This window comes from Lytechinus variegatus, chromosome 9 (assembly GCF_018143015.1).
Source record: "Lytechinus variegatus isolate NC3 chromosome 9, Lvar_3.0, whole genome shotgun sequence".
In the NCBI taxonomy this organism is placed as follows: Eukaryota; Metazoa; Echinodermata; class Echinoidea; order Temnopleuroida; family Toxopneustidae; genus Lytechinus; species Lytechinus variegatus.
Window position 1 is genome coordinate 12,805,324 of NC_054748.1, and position 22,883 is coordinate 12,828,206.

At 34.8% G+C, this 22,883-nt stretch overlaps 1 protein-coding gene across 1 annotated transcript in view; it reads right to left on the reverse strand.

Annotated features, from left to right (window-relative positions):
• LOC121421812 (fibrillin-1-like) overlaps window positions 1-22,883 on the reverse strand; it is an 85,991-nt gene that overhangs the window by 49,631 nt on the left and 13,477 nt on the right. The window contains exons 11-18 of the mRNA XM_041616612.1: window positions 20,836-21,061; window positions 18,665-18,790; window positions 17,508-17,630; window positions 16,642-16,767; window positions 4,773-4,898; window positions 4,218-4,337; window positions 2,814-2,939; window positions 1,094-1,192 (exon numbers count right to left, since the gene is read on the reverse strand). Coding sequence (XP_041472546.1) covers window positions 1,094-1,192; window positions 2,814-2,939; window positions 4,218-4,337; window positions 4,773-4,898; window positions 16,642-16,767; window positions 17,508-17,630; window positions 18,665-18,790; window positions 20,836-21,061 — 1,072 coding nt within the window. The remainder of the gene's footprint in view (window positions 1-1,093; window positions 1,193-2,813; window positions 2,940-4,217; window positions 4,338-4,772; window positions 4,899-16,641; window positions 16,768-17,507; window positions 17,631-18,664; window positions 18,791-20,835; window positions 21,062-22,883) is intronic.

Genomic DNA, 22,883 nt, shown 5'->3' on the forward strand with positions numbered 1-22,883 from the left:
CAGTGATGCTTGATTACTATTATGTCCAAGTTTCATGAATCAGATCCATAAACTTTCAAAGTTATGATGGGAATTCAACAGATATCCGCAATTCGGCCAAAGTTCATTGACCCTAAATGACCTTTGACCTTGGACATGTGATGTGAAACTCATGCAGGATGTTCAGCGATACTTGATTAATCTTATGTCCAAGTTTCATGAACTAGGTCCATATATTTTCTAAGTTATGATGACATTTCAAAAACTTAACCTCAGGTTAAGATTTCGATGTTGATCCCTCCAACATGGTCTAAGTTCATTGACCCTAAATGACCTTTGACCTTGGTCATGTGACATGAAACAGATCCATAAACTTTCAAAGTTATGATGGGAATTCAACAGATATCCGCAATTCGGCCAAAGTTCATTGACCCTAAATGACCTTTGACCTTGGTCATGTGATGTGAAACTCATGCAGGATGTTCAGTAATACTTGAATAACCTTATGGCCAAGTTTTATTAACTAGGTCCATATACTTTCTAAGTTATGACGTCATTTCAAAAACTTAACCTCAGGTTAAGATTTGATGTTGACGCCGCCGCCGTCGGAAAAGCGGCGCCTATAGTCTCACTCTGCTTCGCAGGTGAGACAAAAATGAAACTCATAATCTTTGATTAGATCACATATTTATAACTACTTCAATTAAGAGAGTCATTTTTTTGCATCCGACCAAGATTCTGCTAGGATCGAAAGCTTAGGCCCCTTTTGACTCTTTAATTTACTCCATTGGCTCTCTTTTATTAGATAAGCAGTTTTCAGCAGCTTCTTTCTGCCAAACTTCAATTTAGATTCAAATTCAAAGTAGTTTATAAAAGTTTTTACTAATATCATAGTAGTTGATAGTAGAGATAGTGTTAGATTAAATGCCAGTAACTGGAATTTCTAATTTATAAAATATGTATAGCAATAAATATTTGAATACCTGTAAAAAAACCTTTTGGTTCAAAAGTAGAGCATATAAAATATTTGTAGTTATTATCAAGCTATTAATCTTGAGTTTAACCCTTTTTTTCTCATCTTTTCATTTTCTTTTTGAGAGGACCATATACTTACTATTCTCACACACAGACCCATTAAATCCAGTAATACAGGAACATTGATTAGAACCTATGCATGTCCCACCATTTTGACACACAGATGAACCACATGAAACTAAAACAAAACAAAAATCAAATAGTATAAAATTTAATCATTAAAGGGAAAGTCCACCCTAGAAAAAAATGTTTAGTTGAATCAATAGGGGAAATCAAGCAGGCACAAGACTGAAAATTTCGTCAAATTCGAAATTCCACAAGGTTGATCCTGCATGGGCAAAGTCCTGTCTCTCTTTATTTTAAATCTGAAACGTGTAAATGTTTAGAAGTTTAGGAAAATAAGAAATTTAGAACATTTGCTAATTTTGATGTACAGCATACAAAGGTTATCAATATGGTATTCCTATCAGGGGACATTATTTAAAGGACAAGTCCATACCAACAAAAAATTTGCTTTAATAAAAGGAGAAAAATCTAACATACATATATACTGAAAATACATCAGTGACCACCTTCATGGGCAACCTGAAAACATATGTGTATAATGGTGCATTTTGACAGACACCTCTCTATGAAATGAAGCCTATCCTTGTATAGTTCAAACTTGCGATGTATTTTTTTCTCTCTATCTGTAATTTACTCTGAAGAGCCTTTTTAATCTAATTAAAGGTCACGTTCACCCCAGAAAAATGTTGATTTGAAAAAATAGAGAAAAATGGAAATAGCATAATATTGAAAATTTCATCAAATTTGGATGTAAAATAAAAAAGTTATGGTATTTCAAAGTTTCGCTATTTTTCACAAAACAGTGACATGCAAATGACAGAGTTGATGTCCATCACTCACTATTTCTTTTGTTTTTTTTTATTGTTTGAATTATACAATATTTCATTTTTAAGAGATTTGACAATGAGGAAAAACTTGACTGAACCATATAGTATTGAACAATGCTAATTCCACTTGTTCAGGGAGGAATTAATAATTGTTTACTTGACAATTAGGAGAAAATTAGAATATTTCATATAATAAAATACAAAAGAAATAGTGAGTGGATGACGTCATCAGTCTACTCATTTGTATACCGACCAGGATGTGAATAGAACTGTTTTGTAAAATTAAGCAAAACTGTCATAACTATCTTATTTTACATCCGATTGTGATGAAATTTTCAGTGTTATGCTTGTTGGAAATTTTTCTCTTTTTATTAAAAAAACTGTTTGTTGGGCTGGACTTGTACTTTAAGATGAAAAGTGTGCTTAACAAGCCCTATGTATACTTCTCATTGTCGTTAATACACAAATTCACAACAGGCTTTATACAAATGTTATAAAATGCTGTTGAGAAAAGGAAGAGACAGAAGTATGAATAGAACAAGACATTTTGGGAATATATAGAAAACAAAGGATATGAATGTCAAAACATCATTATTACAACTTAATAATATAAAGATAATTACAATGATATTTTGATACAGTTAATTTTCGTGTTCATGTGTTCAAACGTAAAGATGGGGAGCGAATTGTGCATTGTCCTCTCATTGACTTAATAGCTAGTTTTAATATGAGTATATTTCTATAGAGAAACTTATTATGAATGTATCAAATAATGAATTAGTGCGTTATCATTCAAGTAGGTCTTTACTAAAACATTTAGGTTAGGGACCTGACCAGATTTGAATAGTTAAGGATTTGTGGTATACTTGGCTGCTGGTTCATATACAATAATGGTTCAATACGTACCCCCACATGTACTGCTATCATTACTCAAAGTAAATCCAATGCTGCAGTTGCATGTATATGATCCGATGGTATTGATACAGGTACCATTGAAGCAGGGATTAACATTTCCAGCACATTCATCAATATCTAAACATATAAATTTACATAGAAACATTATATGTTACTTATAACACATGTAACATATAAAAACATATCAAAATGTTATATATAACAAAGATATATATATAAAGATATACATAAAAACATAACCATACATCAATGCTAGAATCCATTTTCGAATGAAATTGATAGTCATATCTATACATCAACTAACACACAGGTGGGCTTGGGAGTTTACATAAAAACATATGAAAATGTTATGTATATATACATATATATATATATATATATACAGTATGTGTGTAAAGCTTTACATGTACAACATCTTTTTGGCAACTCTTTTTTATTATTTAAATATTGTAAAGAACTATTAAGAGGAAGTTCACCCCTGACAAGATATTTGTTTAAAAATGCCTTTATGGTATGCTCTCAGCCCCCCCACCTGTGTGTTAGTTATCAATTTTATTCAAAAAATGGATTCTAACAGTGATGTATGGTTATGATTTGATGTATATCTTTATATATATATATTTATATATATATATATATATATATATATATTGTAAAGAAATGGATGAAGAGAACAATGGTAGGCGTAGCTCAAATTAAGGTTCCCCAGAGCTATCTACCCTTTGGAAAAATTGGTGATGCTGAAAAAATGTCTCTGCCAGGAATCGAACCTGGGCCCCCAGCTTTGAACGCCGGTGCCTTAACCACTAGACCACAGAGACAGGTTAGTGGCTAGACTGAGCCCAATCCGATTGACCGTCAGATAGACAGATTTTCGACACTATACCAATTACATTTTCCTTTGTCAGGTGAAGGTGAGTTTTGAACAATGACAATTAAGCCACCATGCCTCAGCTGGATAAAAGCTATTGCTTTGATACAGTACACGTATGAGAGAAGAAATACAAATGTGTAAAGCTTTACATGTACAACAGCTTTTGGCAACTCTTTTTTATTTAAATATTGTAAAGAAATGGATAAAGAGAACAATGGTAGGCGTAGCTTAATATATATATATATATATATATATATAAATATAAAGATATACATCAAATCATAACCATACATCAATGCTAGAATCCATTTTTTAATAAAATTGATAGTCATATCTATACATGAACTAACACACAAGTGGGGGGGGGGGGGCTGAGAGCATACCATAAAGGCGTTTTTAAACAAATATCTTGTCAGGGGTGAACTTCCCCTTAATAGTTCTGAGAACCCAGGTGAAGGTGTACAACATATAATACACCTTTCATACAATAAAACATGATTTCACCATTGTAAGGTTAATACCTGAACATGTACTGCCATTAATACTCAGTTCAAAGCCTTCATTACAGGCACATGTGTAAGATCCATTGTTATTGGTGCAGGTCCCATTACCACAAGGGCTTTCCAGACACTCGTCTATGTCTAGAAGAAAAAAAAGGATAGACATAAATATTGCCACAAGGGCTTCCCCCATTAAATTCATCTTCCATAGAGATTAATTGCAATACATCATAGTAAATGGCAAACACTTTGTACTTTGATTCTGATCACTTTGACCTTTTTTAATTGAAGCACTAAATTATATTTAGTAAGACCATGCAAGACAAATTTGTAAAATAATAATAATACGACGTTGCTTGTATAGCGCATATCACCACCCATGGGCATCTCTATGCGCTAAATAGGATAATAGACAAAGAAAGAGAGTGGATTAAAGCTATTATGTAGACTGTTTCAATCATAAAACTGCTAAAACAAATAATTTTTAAATTCAAATAAATATCAATTTTATGCAATGCCTTTCACATATGAAAGCATTTAACCGACTACATAAAAACCAAACTAAGCATAACTTACCGTCACAAGCTCGTCTATTGCTAGACTCTACAAATCCTTCATTACACATGCAGATATATGATGACTGTGTATTTTCACATATTCCATTAGCACAGAGTGAAGGATCATTCAAACACTCATTAATATCTAAACAAATAAAAAAGTATATAAAATATTGTTAAAGGTATTGTATTTTTAGTGGGAGATGGAACACTTATAACATGAAGATTAGTTCATTAATGTTAGATCATAAAGTACAAACACATCTACCATTTGTTTGAGCATATTTGATTCAGTAATAGCTAAAGCATTTAAGAAATAAAGATTTGTTAAAACTTTCTTTCAAACGAGATCTTTTAAGCATCACTAATCCGACATTTCATCATGTACAAAAACAATGTTGGAAGCAGCTGTAAAAAGTACCAGTCTTTTGTTGAGGTGTGTTAAATCATTTTTCTACCTTCTCAATTTAAGGCGGCTTGTCAAAGGTGTGCGTGCGTCTTTACCTTTATATTCCACGGCGATCCCGCTCAACGTTCCATTGTCCATTTTTCTTTCCTACGGGTCAGTGCTCTTGCCATTCAAGACGCCACCGTTCCCTTTGCAGCGAAAACGGAAGCGTGCGCTTTGATCTTTTCTTTTGACACCACCCGGTTGTCTCTCCGATAAGATGTTTCTGCATGAGCGCCCTCTATGTCCACGATATCGGCATTTTAGGCAAACTATTAAACGCCCAATCTCTAGTCACTGATCTGAATATTGTTGTGTCCTTGTATCGGTGTGCGTAGTCCAGTGGGGTATATATTTTCAAAAGTTACGCTTTCACATTTTTTGGGGAGAATTTTTCGTTTCGGGTTTCAGTATATGACAAATTTCAATTAGATTTAGATTTCATTTCTTTAATAGAACAATTAAGCTTTAGCCCTTAATAGCACGAGCATGTTGTTTTATTTTGAAGAACATACCGTTAACATATTGAATTTCTGAAAGTAAGTGTTCAGGCGAGGGTAAGATTTTTTTTCATCACACTGAGCCCACACAGTCAGCATTGTCGGGTGAAAAGGAAAAATATGGAATTGTCCTTAACATCTTTGTAAACGAAATGCAAAAACCCACGCAAAAGATACAATATAAATCATACCTTGGTCCAAAAATGATGGCATTTAAAGATATGCATTGAAACGCTACCGTGACAAAAAATAACAATAAATACATAAAATGCAACCGTTTTTTTTTCTGGAAAAAAGGTTGAAAACTAAGGGCAGCGTTGAAATTCAAATTTGAGCTTAACATAGGCCTATGTTTAATTTAGCCCTCTTATATATATGTTCACTAGCGTACCTACAGGGGCAGACTCCCCCCCCCCTCCCCCTGACGAGTCACAACCCATGCAACGGACCTATCCCTGCCCCCCCCCCCCCCGACGAGAAGTGGAAGACCTTTTTTTTTTGCTTGTCAATTTGTTTTAGCTGTGAAATGTCCTTTATATCCTGTTGAGGACTCCTTTAAGGCGATTTTGCCCCCCCCCCATTGTGGAAAATCCGAGGTACGCCACTGCATTTGTTTAAACATTGGAATTCTAGAAACTTACATATTCACACATAATACAGATGCCGTGCAAAACAAACGAATAAAATATCATTAATTTGAACTTTAAAAAATAAATTGGATGCTCAAGCTGTCATATCGGTAATTGTAGCTTAAATGCACAATTCTTGAATTTCATTACCCGAAATTCAGAACAAAAAGTACTTTCGTTACTTTTTAAGACCATTACAAAAATCTTTACCTTCGAACGAAATCAAAAGCACTTAAAATAGATATTGAAATTATCAAAGTTGAGGTAGTCTTGACCATGAATAGAGTTGAGTGTTTATAAAGGAATTAAGCGTCTTCTATTAATCCCATTCTAAACTTTGAATGACCGATGAAAAATATCGCGTGAATTAAAATGAAACTTAACACATTGAAGTGACTCCGACATGACACTGGACAGGAAAATCTATACTATATCTTTTTACCTGTGATCCGTCTTTATTCTCTTATATAAATTTCCCCTGTGATCTAGAGTGCTCTGTGACCTAGTGTTCTTGATTACCATCCAGGAGCCACAGAACCGAAGAGGATCTGGGGCTGAGGCCTCCACAAGTACCATGATTTTATGCATGGTGACCCACCCCTTCAAACCAGTCCGCTGGGGGGAGGGGACTTAATTATTTCTTTCAATTTTCCTGTTCTACATACAATATTCAATTTTGTCAACTTAATACTGATGGTTCCTTTTTTTTATCCAACTTCATTTCTTCCTTTGAATTTTTCTAAAACTTTTCTATACCTATTTTCTTTTAACCTTCACGTTTGACTTGAACAATACGTGTATATTGCCGTTGATTTCTTCTTCCTATCAAATATCTGAATTAATCTGCAATGTGTGTCTGTCAAATTATTGCAAATTAGATTCCCAGTGTCTAAGGTAAACATAATTTACCGACGTAATACGAAAGCCTCTTTGGCCTAGTTTCCCTTCCAACTTTGTACCTCACCTCTTAATTGTACAGCTGCATTCTGTATAGCTTGCATATTCAAATGCGCACCAAAAATAAATTAACGTACAGGAAATGGTAATACCTCGGTCATATTTGCTTTACGGCGGCCATACAGCGAGTCGAAAACAGCCGTTTTATTCATTTTATTCAAATTTCCTATATTTAGCTGGTACAAAAACTGTTAAAATGACTGTTTTCGACTTGCCTTAGAACAAATGTGACCGAGGTATTTAGCATACTAGATCAACAAGGATGGAGTGCATGCTGGTGCGGATCCTGCCGGAGTAACACAATACAATCCAATAAGCGCCGTATTTATTTTGAACAATAGTTGGGCTCTCAAAAGTATTGTGGTCTATTTTGTGACCTCTACTAAAAGAAGTAGTGGGTCTATACGGGGGTCTATATTCTGCACATGGAGGGTACAGTTATGTAGTGAATCCAGGGGGGGATCCGGCCCGTATGCCGGCCCCCCTTTGAGAGCCATTATCAATTTTGTTAATGTAAATATGCCATTTTACACAAGTGTGCCCCCTTTGAAACTCACAACATGTATTTTAATGAGAATATGTCGTTCATACCCAAATGAGGACCTTCACTTTAGCCTGGTAAACACCCCTTTTCAAAATATATTTGGTTATTAAAATCCCGGGGGGGGGGGGCCACTTCCATTCACGAGTGGATACCATGCGCGACCATGGGGTCTCGAAAAGCACCCTAAACACGTAATTTCCATTTTCTGAAAATGCACCCCTTAACAAGTATTGGCGTTTGAAACCCTACCCTTTACAAGTATTGGAAACAAAACGATACTCTTGGCAAATGTTCCCTGAAATGAACCCCTAAACAAGTAAAGGAATGTTTTATTGTTACGGGTCCTTCGGTCGTCGGCTTGACCTTATTCGGTTTAGAACGACCCCACCTTCGATGACTCGCGCAAATCGGACCCTAAACACGTAGTGTTGGGCAGAAAGGACATCCTTTATAAAACGTTTTAATTTTATTTTATCATACCCGCAAAGTCGACACTAAACACGTAATTTTCCTTGCGAAATAGATACCCTTTTTTATTATTTTTGTGTTTTGACACCCTTATCACATTACGTACGTAAAGTGCCCTATCGTGAAAAAGACACCCTTTTTACGTGTTTTTTTGGTCGCGCATGGTATCCACTCATCAATGTAAGTGCCCCCCCCCCCCCCTGGGATTAAAATGCACAGAGAGATGGTAGACAATAAATATAACTCGAATGTTTACATTAAGAGTAGACCTATCATGCCTATAAAGAGGGAATTTACATGCTTAATTAAAAATGTGTTGATAGAATATCATTCGAACGTTATGTTATAATCTGCTTGGCCAAGCAGGTTTTATGTAATATTGCTCTTTAAAAAGGCAAGCATTAAACTACATTAAATGTCGAAATGTTGAGAAATATATTGGAAACCATATCAAAATGCACATTACGAAAAGAAACAAAATCAAGGTTCTATAGTATGGGGACAAAACGAGAACAAGAGAACTACCAATTTGATGCTAATTGTAATTCCCCGAAAGCCGGACGTTGAAAATGACATGGGCCAGTGCATTGCAAGCTGTATTTAACGGCTTACCCCATTGTCAAGGTAGATTTAAATTTCCCCATTCTTGATTGCGGAGATTACCCTATATTCTTGAACATATAGAGGTGGTCTGAGTGGTGGCGGATGTCAATAGAAAGATGACCTCTTGATTGGTATATAGGGTATGTCAAGGGAGATTATCACTTTGTCAGCGCTGGTGACTGTCTTGTTACTTTGATGTTCCCCGATGTGCCTTCTATTCGAAAACCGTGTTTGCAACTAATCCCAATTATGAGACTATTTGGCATCAAAATGAAAGCCTAACTGCACCCTTTTCATAGACTTCGTTTGAAAATAAAATACTTACGTTTAAGGTAAAATTGGAATATAAGAAGGCGCTTTATAATATGTAAACCAAATATTGTCACTTTTAAGCTTTATTCTTTAAATCAAATGTAAAAATAAATGTAAAATAATCTCACAAGCCTAATCTAAATAGTGCGAGCGCGTCGCGCCCGCTTTTTAAACATTTTTTATTTCATGTATTTTGTCCTAAAATAGCATTCTGGCAATGCTTCTGATCCTAAACGAGATGAATGAATTTAGTACGCATTGATCGTTCTGATAAAAAAAGGAATCTGTTAACGGCTGCTCGTAATTATCCGTAAATTAAAACGTTACATATTTCAACAATTAGATAATGCGAGCGCGAAGCGTGAGCTGAAAATATTTACTTTTCTACCTGAAGAATGGAAGTTCTAAGCAATTTTTGTAATCATGAAAAAGGTACATACATAACTAAGTAATCGATGCGAGCGCGAAGCGCAAGCGGAAAATTTGAGATTTGTAGGAGAATTGTGAGTGGATATGGATCACATTTAAAAAGGAACATATATGATTCATTATTATTACTTTGAGTTTTGACATAGGGCCGGAAAATTCTAAGAACAATATTCCATCATATGAAAATTATGACTGTCTTCCTATTTCTCTTATCAAATCGCGAGATGAAACTTTTTGATATTCCATTCTGAAAAAGGGACAATTTATCATTTAATTTATTTATTAATCTAATAAGCCTAATCAGAGCGCGAAATCTGTCAATATTATAGCACTTCTATAATTATGAATATTAAAATTTTCATAACTCACCAATCAAAATGCGAGCGTGCAGCGCTAGCTAATATGTTTTCACAATCTGACATGAATAGGGATATTTTGATAACTAAAATGGAATACAGGAAAATAATAGGTACCTGACAAATCAAATTTTGTGAGCGCGCAGCGGGAGCAGAAAATGTTAATATTCAGACAATAATTTTTTTTTCAGAACACTTTTTAAAAATGAAAGTTCGATTTCCGAGTTCAAATGTGTTATGTATATTGACTTAAAAATTTGATATGTTAAGTCCCCCCCCCCCCCGGGACTTGACATCCCGCAAAATCTTTCCCATAATTAGATTGCTATCCATTCTCTTTCTTTTTAATCTAAATATAACCTATGTCTTTCAGGATCATGATATGAAAACCCTTTTATAACAAACGTGATAAAGGAAAAACGCGTCTCAAGTTATACATGGTTCATTGCCTCAAATATACCAATCATCTTCGCTTGTTAATGTTTACATTATTACTGATATTATTATTCATGTTATTCGTATTATCATGTCCATTAAAATCACTTCAAAGTTCTAATTATCACCATCATCATCACTGTTATCATCATCATCATTCATTCATTATCTATTTCCAATCGTTCTCCAGTATCAATTTTATAGTTTATATCATTAAAAAATATGAAAGATAATAGTAATGATTATGGTGATGTTGGTAATCATGAACATTATATCCGTTCTGTGAGATAATTTATGCGATTTTACACGGTAATCGCTCCTCGATGATGGTGAAAGAAATCTTTTAAATAGCACAACAGAAGTCGGGATGGTAGTTACTGCATACGCGTACTTTAATACACTACAGTATTACAAAAGATTCCCCATCGGGCGGGCGAACGGTCTTTTGAAGTAGGTTTATCTATTGAAATTACGACAATAATCACGACAGCGGATATGGGGAATTAAAGACTGTGAGCGTCTAGCTCTCTCATTGTTTTCTGTGGCGAACCCGCTGAGCATGCTATTGTCAATGATTCTCTACTATACGGGTGAGTGATCTTGCTCTTTCATGATCATAGGCCTGGGCAATGACTAAGAACAGTTCGATGAGTATCAATGCCAAGCAATCCTGAAAGGTCAATAATGTTCAATTCTCTTGATGGAGAAGTTTATCATGGCCCTATTTGCTTTGGCTTTTAGGCCAGTAAGTGTACCAACTAATATTAGTTATAAATAAATAAGCACGTTCCATCTATTTTAGAGTAATGATCTAATGCTAATATATCACTCTACATATCTCCCTGCAGCTTACGGCCCCATATCTTCACCCGTGAAGTACATAATTTTGAAGCTTAAATTATTGAACATAATGGCATCCTAGTATTGTAATGATGTAATCACTGCAATATAGATAAAAACATTAATTTAATTCTACTCACATTGATTTTATTTTAGAACAAACTCACCCCCCCCCCTCTTCTATTTCTTCTGTTTCTCCGTCGTTATTCTTCTTTTCCACCTTATTATTCTTCTTGTTCTCATCCTTCGCCCCCTTCTTCATCTACTCTTCTTACTCCTTCTCCTTTTCTTTATCTTTTTTTCTTCTTCATATCTTTAGTCGTCTTTCATTATTCTTTTTTCTCCACCTCATTCTTTTCTGCTGCTTCTTTCTTTTCCCTCCTCCCCCTTTTCTACGTCTCCTCTCTTCTTATTCTTCTGCCCACCTGCTCTTCTTATACGTCTCCTACTGCTTTTCCTTCGTTCTTCTTCTTTTTCTTCTTGCATCTCCTTTTTTTTCTCTATCTTTGTTTTTCCTCTCCGTATCCTTCCTCATCTCTCATTATTATTATCATCCCTTTTTACTGCTCCCCCATTCTACATGTACGTCTGCTTCTCCTTGGTAATTCTCAGTCTTCTCCTCCTCCTTCTCCCACCCCATCGATTCATGAAGATGAAATTATAATGAAATAATAGAAATATTAATGAAGATAATACTTATAATAGAGAAATGAAGATGATTGCGATAGTAACAGCGGTGATGACGATATCGATAACTATGGGAGGTTATAGACCATGAACAGCACAAGATATCAGGAGCAATTTTAAATATGATTACATGACGATTTAGACACGAAATATTTATCATAAATCTAGATCTAGTACATTAATGTGCACTTCAGTGGCGGATCCAGCTTTCGCCAATGGGGGGGGGGGGGCGATAAATATTTTCAGCAAAATTTTTCTCGATTGGCCGCCATAATTCTATTTTTTGTTGGTTTTTGAGGGGGTAGTCCTAACTGAAGACTGAAGTTTTAAGCAAATGTTAGTTTTTATTGTTATAAACAAGATAAGGTATCTCATGTGGTCATAATATAAAATGCGAGCGCGAAGCGCGTGCAAAAACTTCTAAGATTCTGAGCAGTTTTTATAATAATGAACAAAGATAAGTATCCAACTAAACAATGCGAGCGCGAAGCGCGAGCCGAAACGTGAAAATTAAGGGACTCAATTAGGACTGTTTTTTAGTGATTAGTGAAGAGGATACAAGTATCACCAATTAAATAATGAGTGATATTCCGACCTGAAAACTGGACGGTCTAAGTGCGTTTTTATTCAAAATTAAAGAACAAGCTTGTTTGCATGTCTCAAACAATTAAATGCAAGCGCGAAGCACGAGCTTAATTTTTTGATAAACTGACATGATACAGGAGCATTTTGACAAATTTTGGAAAGAATTTCCAAAGAGGATAGGTTACTCACAAATAAAACAATGCGAGCGCGCAGCGCGAGCTGAAAATTTTGATATAACAATTTGTGTAAATCAAACAAAAAAATGAAAGCTTGATGCGTGAGCTAAAATATTGTGTGCAAATTGATTTCAGAACTGGATATATAAAGTGCCATTTAATCCTCTTGAATGGGATTCATTACACAGTTAATGCGAGCGCGATGCGCGAGCGAAATTTTTTTGTATAAAGTCTGTTTTCCAATTCTTCCCCTCATCTTTTTCTTGTTTCCTTTCGGGGTCGGGCCGGCCGTTACGAGGCTGTAAATTACACATCATGGGTATAATAGCTCTTTCTTACTTTTCTTCCTGCTTTTCGTAGTTTCTATCAAGAAACACTTTTTTCTGCAGGTTGTCAAAAAATAGGGGGGCCGGGGCCGGCTCGGCCCCCTCCTGGATCCGCGCCTTGTAGAATAATGAAATCGCCGCTCAATATCGATAATTCTGATGATCGCTAAAACATGTGAGGGTGCCGTGGCCGAGTGGTCTAAGGCGCCTGGCTATACATGGAAAGTCCGGGGTTCGATCCCCGGCTACGACACCTGTGCTCTTTTATCCTGCATTCAAATAAATGGAAATGCTTCACGCATTATTTGTAACTAGGTGTGTACTTTTTTTTTTTTTTTTTTAAAGCATACGTGGTACAGTGTGTTATAATATTGCCTCAAAAATACCTGACATTTGATGGAATTCTGTGCTTATATCGCTCATTTCTCAGCACTTTTACGATTTTCTTTCACAGGGCTATTTGGCAAATATTTTTCATTTATACAAACAAACACTTCGTTGGTAAAATTCATTGCATTCTGATCGAACTAATTTTCTGATCGTTACCACAATTGGTATTTATTTTTAATTCCGAACATTACGTTTAATACGTTAAACCAATTAAATGAAGTTATACTTTAGTCTGTTATATGTTTTTATGTTGTACACTCATGCCCGAGAGGGGATCGATAGTGTGAATAAAATGTAAATCTAAATCAGGGGTGGATCCAGCCTCCGCCAATAGGGGGAGGGTGATTTCATTTTTCACCCATATTTTCCCCGATCGGCCGCCCAAGGTTGATATTTGTTTATTTCTTTGAATTGGTTGTCCCAGTAGCGTAATGATTATTAAAGTTATTTTCTAAGTCTTCGCCTCATCTTATTCACTCGCCTTCCTTCTCTTATGTTTCCCCTTCTTTTTCTCCTCTCTTTTTCTTTCTTTCCCCTTTTTTTTGCTCCGCCAATAGGGGGGGGGGGGGGGGGCGGGCCCTATGTAAATGTAAATCCAACCAAGAATTGGGTCTATACAACATAATGTCTAAAGGTCGGGGGCGGATCCATGACAGGGGGAAAAATTAGGTTCGCTTTCAAGGGGGGGGGGGCACTCTTCTGTTTTGGCTGCATTTTGCATTACATATTTAATTGTGCCTCTCATAATGGGGGGGGGGGTAGAAAGGTACCGGAAATTTGAGGATGCTGATTCATTCATGGCATACAATATTCAAATAGACGACCACAATTTCGTAAATATCCAGTCCACGCGCATGCGTACTCTCATTCCGAAGACGCAAGTCATGAATTTTGGGGAAAATGTTTTTAACCCCCCCCCCCCCACCTGATCACGAATTCTGCGAGAACACAACTCTGCTTTCTCATGAATACTGATTTCGATGCAGAAGCAGCAATCGGGATGCGCACGCATTTGGTCAAACAACGAAAAAAAAAAGATTAATATTAATCGATGACAGTCGTTTTTAACACAATCGGACATTGACGTCGAGGGACATGGAATCGCTTATCTGGAGAACCCCTCTCAAATTTCCGAGTTTTTTCCCACTCTTTCAACTGTATTTCCTCCATTTTTTTTCTCACCCTTCTTCTTTTTCCATCCCAATATTATTTTCTTATTTCTCTCTATTTCCCCTTCCTTTCCTCTCCCTTTGACTTCTTAGTTTTCTTTTTCCTCTTTTCACAATCTCTTTTGGTCCCGCTTCTTTACAACATGGAGATAAAGAAAATTAAGAGACAATATGTTATCCTGGGGAAATTGTTGCCCGTCAAAAATTTTAAGAAACTATTTAAAACAGTTTCTAATAAATCTTTGTAAATCTTTGATCTATCTATGCCTAATAGTTTCAAGCTGTTCCGGTCATATTTATTTTATCATTCTATTTCCTTCTGTTTTTTTGGAGGGGGGGGGGGGGCTCTCGACACTTGTTTGAGATGCGAGTAATAATTAATATTCTAAGTCGACGTGAATTCTACGAATGGCTTGGGCCTACGAAACGAAAATATGTGGAATCTTATTTTCCCACCTAAAACATCATGAATTGACTCTCTTCCAATTGCAAAAAAAGAGGTTTTCATGTTTATTGCAGCAAATTCGTAAGATCAGTAACGATTCATGACATGTGCGTGATTTTTTTATTAAGCTACCGTGGCTTTATGAATGCACCAGAACTTCCATTATGCGAACCACAGTTCAGAACAGTGACGCGAAATCTCGATCCAACAGTCAATATGAACATGATGAAGGCACACATTTGTTTTGGTCGTAGAGGGAGCTATTTAGAATAGATTCTTCGGCCTTTCGACAGAAATTAAGACTTGCAGGAAAGACGAACAAAAGAACGGTGGCATCAAAGGCCCTTTGATGGCGACCGTTCCTTTGAAGAGAAGGGAACGTTGGGCGGGAAAGCCGAAGCGAAAACCCGGATGCGGGAAGAACGATGAAGAACGGTGCATGGACTTTTGACAAGCTACCTAAGGGTGAAAGGGTGACTTTTTTTATAAACTCAGAACTAATTCTAATTCGATCAAAAGCTTCATTACTATTGAAACTAGATAATTTGATTTTGTTTAATGCTAACAGCCAGGGTCATATGATAGCTTATCAAAATCATGTCTCCTTTTTGGTCAAGACTCAACATTTCCATGAATATTTGTTTATCTTCAAGGTGAAAAAACAAAAGACAAGGGGCTTTTAATCTCACAAAATATTAAAGTGCCCTCTAGTGATTTCTCATAATTGCCAATTGAAATAACCAGATGGTTAAACACAAACTGGGAATAATCTGCGAGGCACCTTTTAACCCTAAAAAGACGGGGGCTGATTCAGCCCCCCTAGATATTTTTCGCAATAAATAAGTCATGCAATTTTCATGTCCGCGTCACTCGCTGACTTTTTACGATCAATTCTTGCGCAACTTTTGAGACCAAAATTGCAACCCCCAAGTACGCGGTTCTGAAATTATGCAACATTTTGTAAGTGCATGCAGACCCAAAATTGCTAAAAAATGTGAATTTGTGTATAAATCCAATGCAAATAGTGCTTTTAGCCAAAATTCATAGATGTATCATTATTTTTCATTTTACTAATTGAAATAAATAAATTTCATCTTGTTTATGATGAAAATGAAGTCCCCAACAATGTCCATTGAAAGACAAAACAAAAGTCGAAAAACACAAAAATACATGAGAATATAAATGTGACGTTAATTTTTTTAAAAAGTACATTTGATCAGATTTATATTTAAGAGTTTGTACACCAAAAATTAGCATTTTAGGGGCATAAATTACTTAATTACAGGAAACTTTTGATTTTATGTATAAATTAGCATAGGTATTTAATTAGCAATGAGATTTTTCACTGAATTTAACCTTATAGTTCTGTAGATTATAATATTGGATAATGCGCATGCCAATTTTTGTTGCGATCAACGGCCGAGATCTCAGCCCCACCCCCAGTCTTCTTAGGTATCAAAATGATTGTCAATGATTTTCACTGACTAATATTCTCTCATTAAATCAGATCAGTTTCTAATAGCTTTCTTTGTGAAAATCACTGACAAAAATCTTCATATAATGCCCCAAAGGAGCAGAAAAAAACTAACCTTCACAAGAAGTCATATTTGGGCTGGGTTGATATCCTGGAATACAAATACATGTGTATGATCCCTCAGTGTTCATGCATATTCCAGTACCAGTGCATTCATTATCACCATTGCACTCATCGATATCTACAGGGATAGAGAAAATGATCGCAGATTAAGCTTTTGAACCTTATTACCCAGCATATTCAATGCTTAAGAGTAAATTCTCTTGACGAAAAATTCAAATTTCCATGTTTTCAAACAAATAAGAATTTTAAAATCTTCTTCCCAAAACCTACAGGGACCAGTACATTCCTTTGGTTTTTCATTGAATAGCTCCCAAATACAGTTAGATTCCCAAAGTACTTGATCCTATTTTGACTGAGTTATTGATAGCATGCAGACTATTAATTAAAGGTTAAAATGTATGTAATAATATGACATATATGATAATATAATAATAATCATCATAATCATCCTTAATTACCTGTGATAGCCACTTCAGCTCTTATAAACTATTCTCCAAGCTGGCCCTGATTAACATAGTATGTTATTATCACCCTCCTTCATTCTCATAATCATCTTTGAATAAATATTTAGGATCAAACCATCAACCTGCCATTCAAAAGGCAATCACCTAACCACTGAGCCACAACTCTTTTAAACAAAGATTTAACCTCATTTCTAATACAACATTTTTAATAGACACCTGTAGAAAATATATGGTATCTAAATATTTCTTGAAGTATTAGATGTAGACCGAATACATATTAGAGCTGATTATTTTATTACACTACATTGTCTTACAATTGCCTTAGTTTGTACTTTTGTTGCTGTAAATTCAAAGTGAAATAAATTCTTCATCAAAGAATGAAGAGCTGACATACCTTGGCACTGATCACCCGAAACATTGATTTCAAATCCTTCATTACAAATGCAAGAAAATGAACCATTGTTGTTTTCACACTCTCCATCTGTACACAGGCTTAAATCATCACATTCATCAATGTCTGGAAATGGGTTGGTCATGAAAAAACATAATATGCATTAATGTTAAAGAACAATTATTACAAACTATAACAGAGGTTTATTCAAATAAAGTTCAACAAAGTGCAGCTAATAATAAATCAAAGGTACATCAGATGTAATTACCAGGGAAAAGGATCATCTTATGTCGCAACACAACAAAATTACGTGTACAAAAGACATTCTTTTACACCTAAAACTAGTGCTATATAATATTCCAGATTTGCATAGGCAAACACATGACATCTTCAACCATGACTTAGGATGTCATTTAGGTCCTTGTATCATAAGTCATGTAAACAAGAAGAAATCATTATCACAACTTTGGATTATTCATTAAGACTGAAAGCTGAACGTCTTTTAGCGTCAGTTCAGTTTATCTCAATAAAATTACCTGAACAATATGTAAATGTATTTCATACTTGTGTCACATCATTTTCAGCTCAAGACAATTTGAATTTGCATTGATTTTACAGACTTGCTGGCTTTTTCTAAGGTTTGTGTTCAACTTAAAATTGCATTTTCCAATGTAAAAACTTATATCCAATGGTACCTTGAAATACTGAAGCACAATCTTTTTACAGCTTCTTGCACTTCCTTAGCTGTCATTTGTTAAGTGCAGATACAAAACAACAATTATTCTGTTAAAATTAACGTTTATCATTTCAACTTTATTCAATTCCAATATCAAAAACACATTGGATAAAAACCATGCTATTCAAGATTAAATAAAGCAATTCAATAGTATGTACATACATATTGGTATAGATAGAGTAATGAAATTAGGCATAGCTGTAAAAAATCCCATGAAGGACTTGTCAAGACAGCTCTCTTAATAACATAATTTTTGGTCAATTAATAAAAGTGTTTAACAAATTCAGTGAATATTCAGTAAATAAAAATGAATTGCATCTTGCACCAAGACATGATTCAGCAGAAAAAAAGAGTTTTTCGCCAATATTTTGAATAAATTGATGTGTGGAAAATTAAAAAAATTACATTAAATTAAAATATATACCTAAACAAGCAGTGCTTGTGTCATCTTCCATATATCCTTCATTGCATGTGCAGAAGAAAGATCCAATAGTGTTTGTACAAGTTCCATTGCTGCAAAGCTCAGAATCATCCATACATTCATCAACATCTACAACAGAAATAATAATAGTAATAATAATAAAAGTAATAATAACAATAATGGTACTTATAAAGTACATAATATTCATAATCTCTTTGTGCTTTGATCATAGGTGAAGGAATTTATAAAGAATTATTCATTCTAATTTCATTAGACTACAATATAACTTACATTATACTACAGAAGAATAGATTAAATTTACATTGCATTACTGTACATCATACATGTTAATCACACAGGTCAATGATTGTGCTGTCACATTATCTGATATAGTCATGACATTAGCAATTCAATCACATAGCTGATTGAAAGATTTTTCTTCATCATTTTGAAGAATTTAATAGCAAGCAACAGACAATTCAATAATGATTGTGTATTTTACTTTCTCATCTTTATACCTTGGTAATTATTGAGGGTGGTACATCAAGGTATTCCTCTTGATTGAGCACCCCCCCATCTACCCCCAACCCTTTTTTCCTTTTTTTTTGTTTGTCCAATAAACATAAATCAGAATACTTGTATGTCATTTTACAAATGATTTTTAGTTACAAAGTGTTTTGATACCAAGTTTGAAATATATACAGATTTGTAGTTATACTTACTTGTATGTCAATTCAGTAAACGTTTTGACATTCTGATAACTTTTCTTGACAGCCTGGCTAAGGCTTTGATGAAGGTTTAATGGTGTGAATTATACTAAACTATAAAATTCATCTACAATACTAAAACATAAAAAATCAGAGTTTTGGGAGTCATAATGATCTTATTCCTTGCCTTGTTGAAATTAGGACTCACAATAGGCAGTGAGGTCTAATTTTGATCTTGTTTTTCTGAGAAAGCATTATAATGATCAGTATACAAACTCATCTATTCAAATACAATATACTACACACTGTGTCCCAGATAGAGGAAACATTGATTCACATTTTTTTTCTCCAAAACTAGCAATCAATTTATGGCATTCATTTGCAACATAAAAAAATAAGACTGATCTAACATGAAAATGAGCAAGATGAAATGAGCAAGACACTGAAATTGAATGTAAATAATTGTGCAGAAAAATGGGTCATTTATTTTCTATTGTTCTTTAAGTTTCTATCTTGAAATGAGAGTAGATTTGGATTCACATATAAGTTTCTGCACAAATTGTTTCTTTGACTTGCTTCAGTGTTTATTGTTTGTTTTCTCCCATGCATAGATGATAATTAGCTTAGTCTTAAACTCACTTATCTCTCACTATCAGTGACAAGTTTATTATTAATTCATGTTTAGTGATGGTGATAATCACCACTGAAAAAAGGTTATCTTTTCTGGGATGTGAGGTATCATAGACATCATGGCCTTAGTATTAAATTTAATGTGAGGTATGACAGAAATCATGGCCTTAGTATTATATTTAATGTGAGGTATCATAGAAATCATGGCCTTAGTATTATATTTAATGTGAGGTATCATAGAAATCATGGCCCTAGTATTATATTTAATGTGAGGTATCATAGAAATCATGGCCTTAGTATTATATTTAATGTGAGGTATGATAGAAATCATGGCCCTATACGTGAGGTATGATAGAAATCATGGCCCTAGTATTATATTTAATGTGAGGTATGATAGAAATCATGGCTCTTGTATTATATTTAATTGTGAGGTATGATAGAAATCATGGCCTTAGTATTATATTTAATGTGAGGTATGATAGAAATCATGGCCCTATACGTGAGGTATGATAGAAATCATGGCCCTAGTATTATATTTAATGTGAGGTATGATAGAAATCATGGCCCTAGTATTATATTTAATTGTGAGGTATGATAGAAATCATGGCCCTAGTATTATATTTAATTGTGAGGTATGATAGAAATCATGGCTCTTGTATTATATGTAATTGTGAGGTATGACAGAAATCATGGCCCTAGTATTATATTTAATGTGAGGTATCATAGAAATCATGGCCCTAGTATTATATTTAATGTGAGGTATCATAGAAATCATGGCCCTTGTATTATATTTAATTTCAGCATTGTTCATTTTTCTAAAGGTGGAGTAATACTCACCCTCTTGACTAACCACGTTTTGTTGGGCAAGAGATCCAAACCGCTGGTTATCCGGAAGAGAATTGAAAAACACTGATTCCAACTCCATTTTATTCATACTCAACGTTGTGTTGACATCAACCCTGAAGTCTACATATGCATACTGACCAGTCACATTCACATTTAATACTGTTACAGCAAGGCTGTTTAATCCAAGTTCTGGAGTACTTTGAAGGAATGAGAGCATCTGAGGAGTAAAGAAATACATTTAATGACCATGTATGTGTTTTTCTCTCTCTATACAGGTGTGTTGGCCCAGTAAGTAGAGCATCCGTTGCACGAGTAGGTCTGGAGTTCAAGCCTCAGCCGCATCACACCAAAAGACATTAACAGAAAGCTTGTGTGAAAACAGAAAAATCAAAGAAACAGATCAAAGAAAGTTAAAAAAAAGTTATGAGCATTTGAATATTTTGATCACTAATGCTTTGGAGATCCTCCCATTGGCAATACGACAAAGATGTGTGATGTCACTACTTTTGTTTATATTTCACTTAAACTGCCTCTTTTATCACATCTATCAGTAGATCGTGTATTCTTTCTATAGGAGGGATGTAATACAAATTTTCAAAGAATATATTATTGATTAACAGATTGTGTCACCCTAAAAAAGGGCAAAAGAGACATTTTGAGGGTATTTTATAGCTCATGAAAGGGAAAGTTGTTCACATGTGACATCACACATCTTTGTAGCATTGCCGATGGGAAGATCTCCATAGCATTAGTGATAGCAATATTTAAATGCTCATAACTTTCTCATTATTTGTCTAATTTTTCTCAAATTTTCTTTGTTCCTATTCTTGGATTTTTCTGTTTCCACACAAGTCTACATGTTCCAAAGATTTCATTCCACGTTAAAAGATGAGAGTTGCTGATATCCTGTTTGAAGTTCAATAATGTAGGGGATAGAGCTACGTCTACCTTGCACTGCACAGTGGCTGCCAGGCCGATGATCAATTGGTCTATTTCAGATTCTATTTTGAACAAAAATATGGAATTTCTTTTTGTTTTCTTTCCATAATAGCGTTTGGAAATTTTGAAAGTCAATTTGGAACAGAAGACTAGAAACAGAGATTTCTATAATGTTATTCCTCTTTTGTGATTAGTACAAGAACCAACTGTAAAATGACTACAAAATATTGTTGTTCATTATGCACAGCTTAGTTCATTGTTTACATATACAGTGTATAGCAGAGTAGTATGTTTTAATTCAATTAAGAGAATGAGAAACTTAGGAACATAATGAGCCTTCTGTCCCAGGGGGGCCAGTCAAATATATTGCTGTACACACGCGTGACAAAAAAAACGAGTGGAAAGGGATGTTTTTCAGTTTTGGACACGGTCTGCGCGTGGACTCGTTAAGGGTATCAAAAACACCGATTTTCAAGAAAAGGGTTGGTTTTGAAAGACTGGTCAATAGTCAATCGCGGGATCAAACATATTTAGGGTATGTTTTTTCCCCAAAGCTTTTTTTTAAGACTATTCAAATGCGTGTTAAGGCTATGTGTTTTCCCCAAGCTTTTTCCCCCAAGGTCATGTTTTGGCGACAACTTGTTTAGGGGCCAAAAATGTTTAAATAAATCCCGCGAAAAAACTTGTCTAGGGGGTTATTGGGCACAAAGAGAAAAACTTGTTTAGGGGGTGTTTGGTCAAGCATGTTCACAGCAATATATTTGACTGCCCCCCCTTCCGGTCTTCTGTGTGTGTGCCTCATGGAGAGAAATAGAAGGTCGATGTTGCAATGGGCTCTACAACTACATGTATAGCATGCAAGCTTTCAATGGACAACCAAGCAGATAGCCAAAACAAATCATGTTTTTCATCTACTAATTCCTTCATATGTATAGGCAAAAACTTATTGAGATGAAGAATTTAATTTGCTACTACCAAAATAAAGTAAGGTTTGATATTCCAATGGTTTGTTAAAGATTTATTATTCAAATGGGTTTTTCATACAAAACAAAGTAAGAATTGAAGGTTTGGAATAAATGCATCAAAGGTTGATATTGATA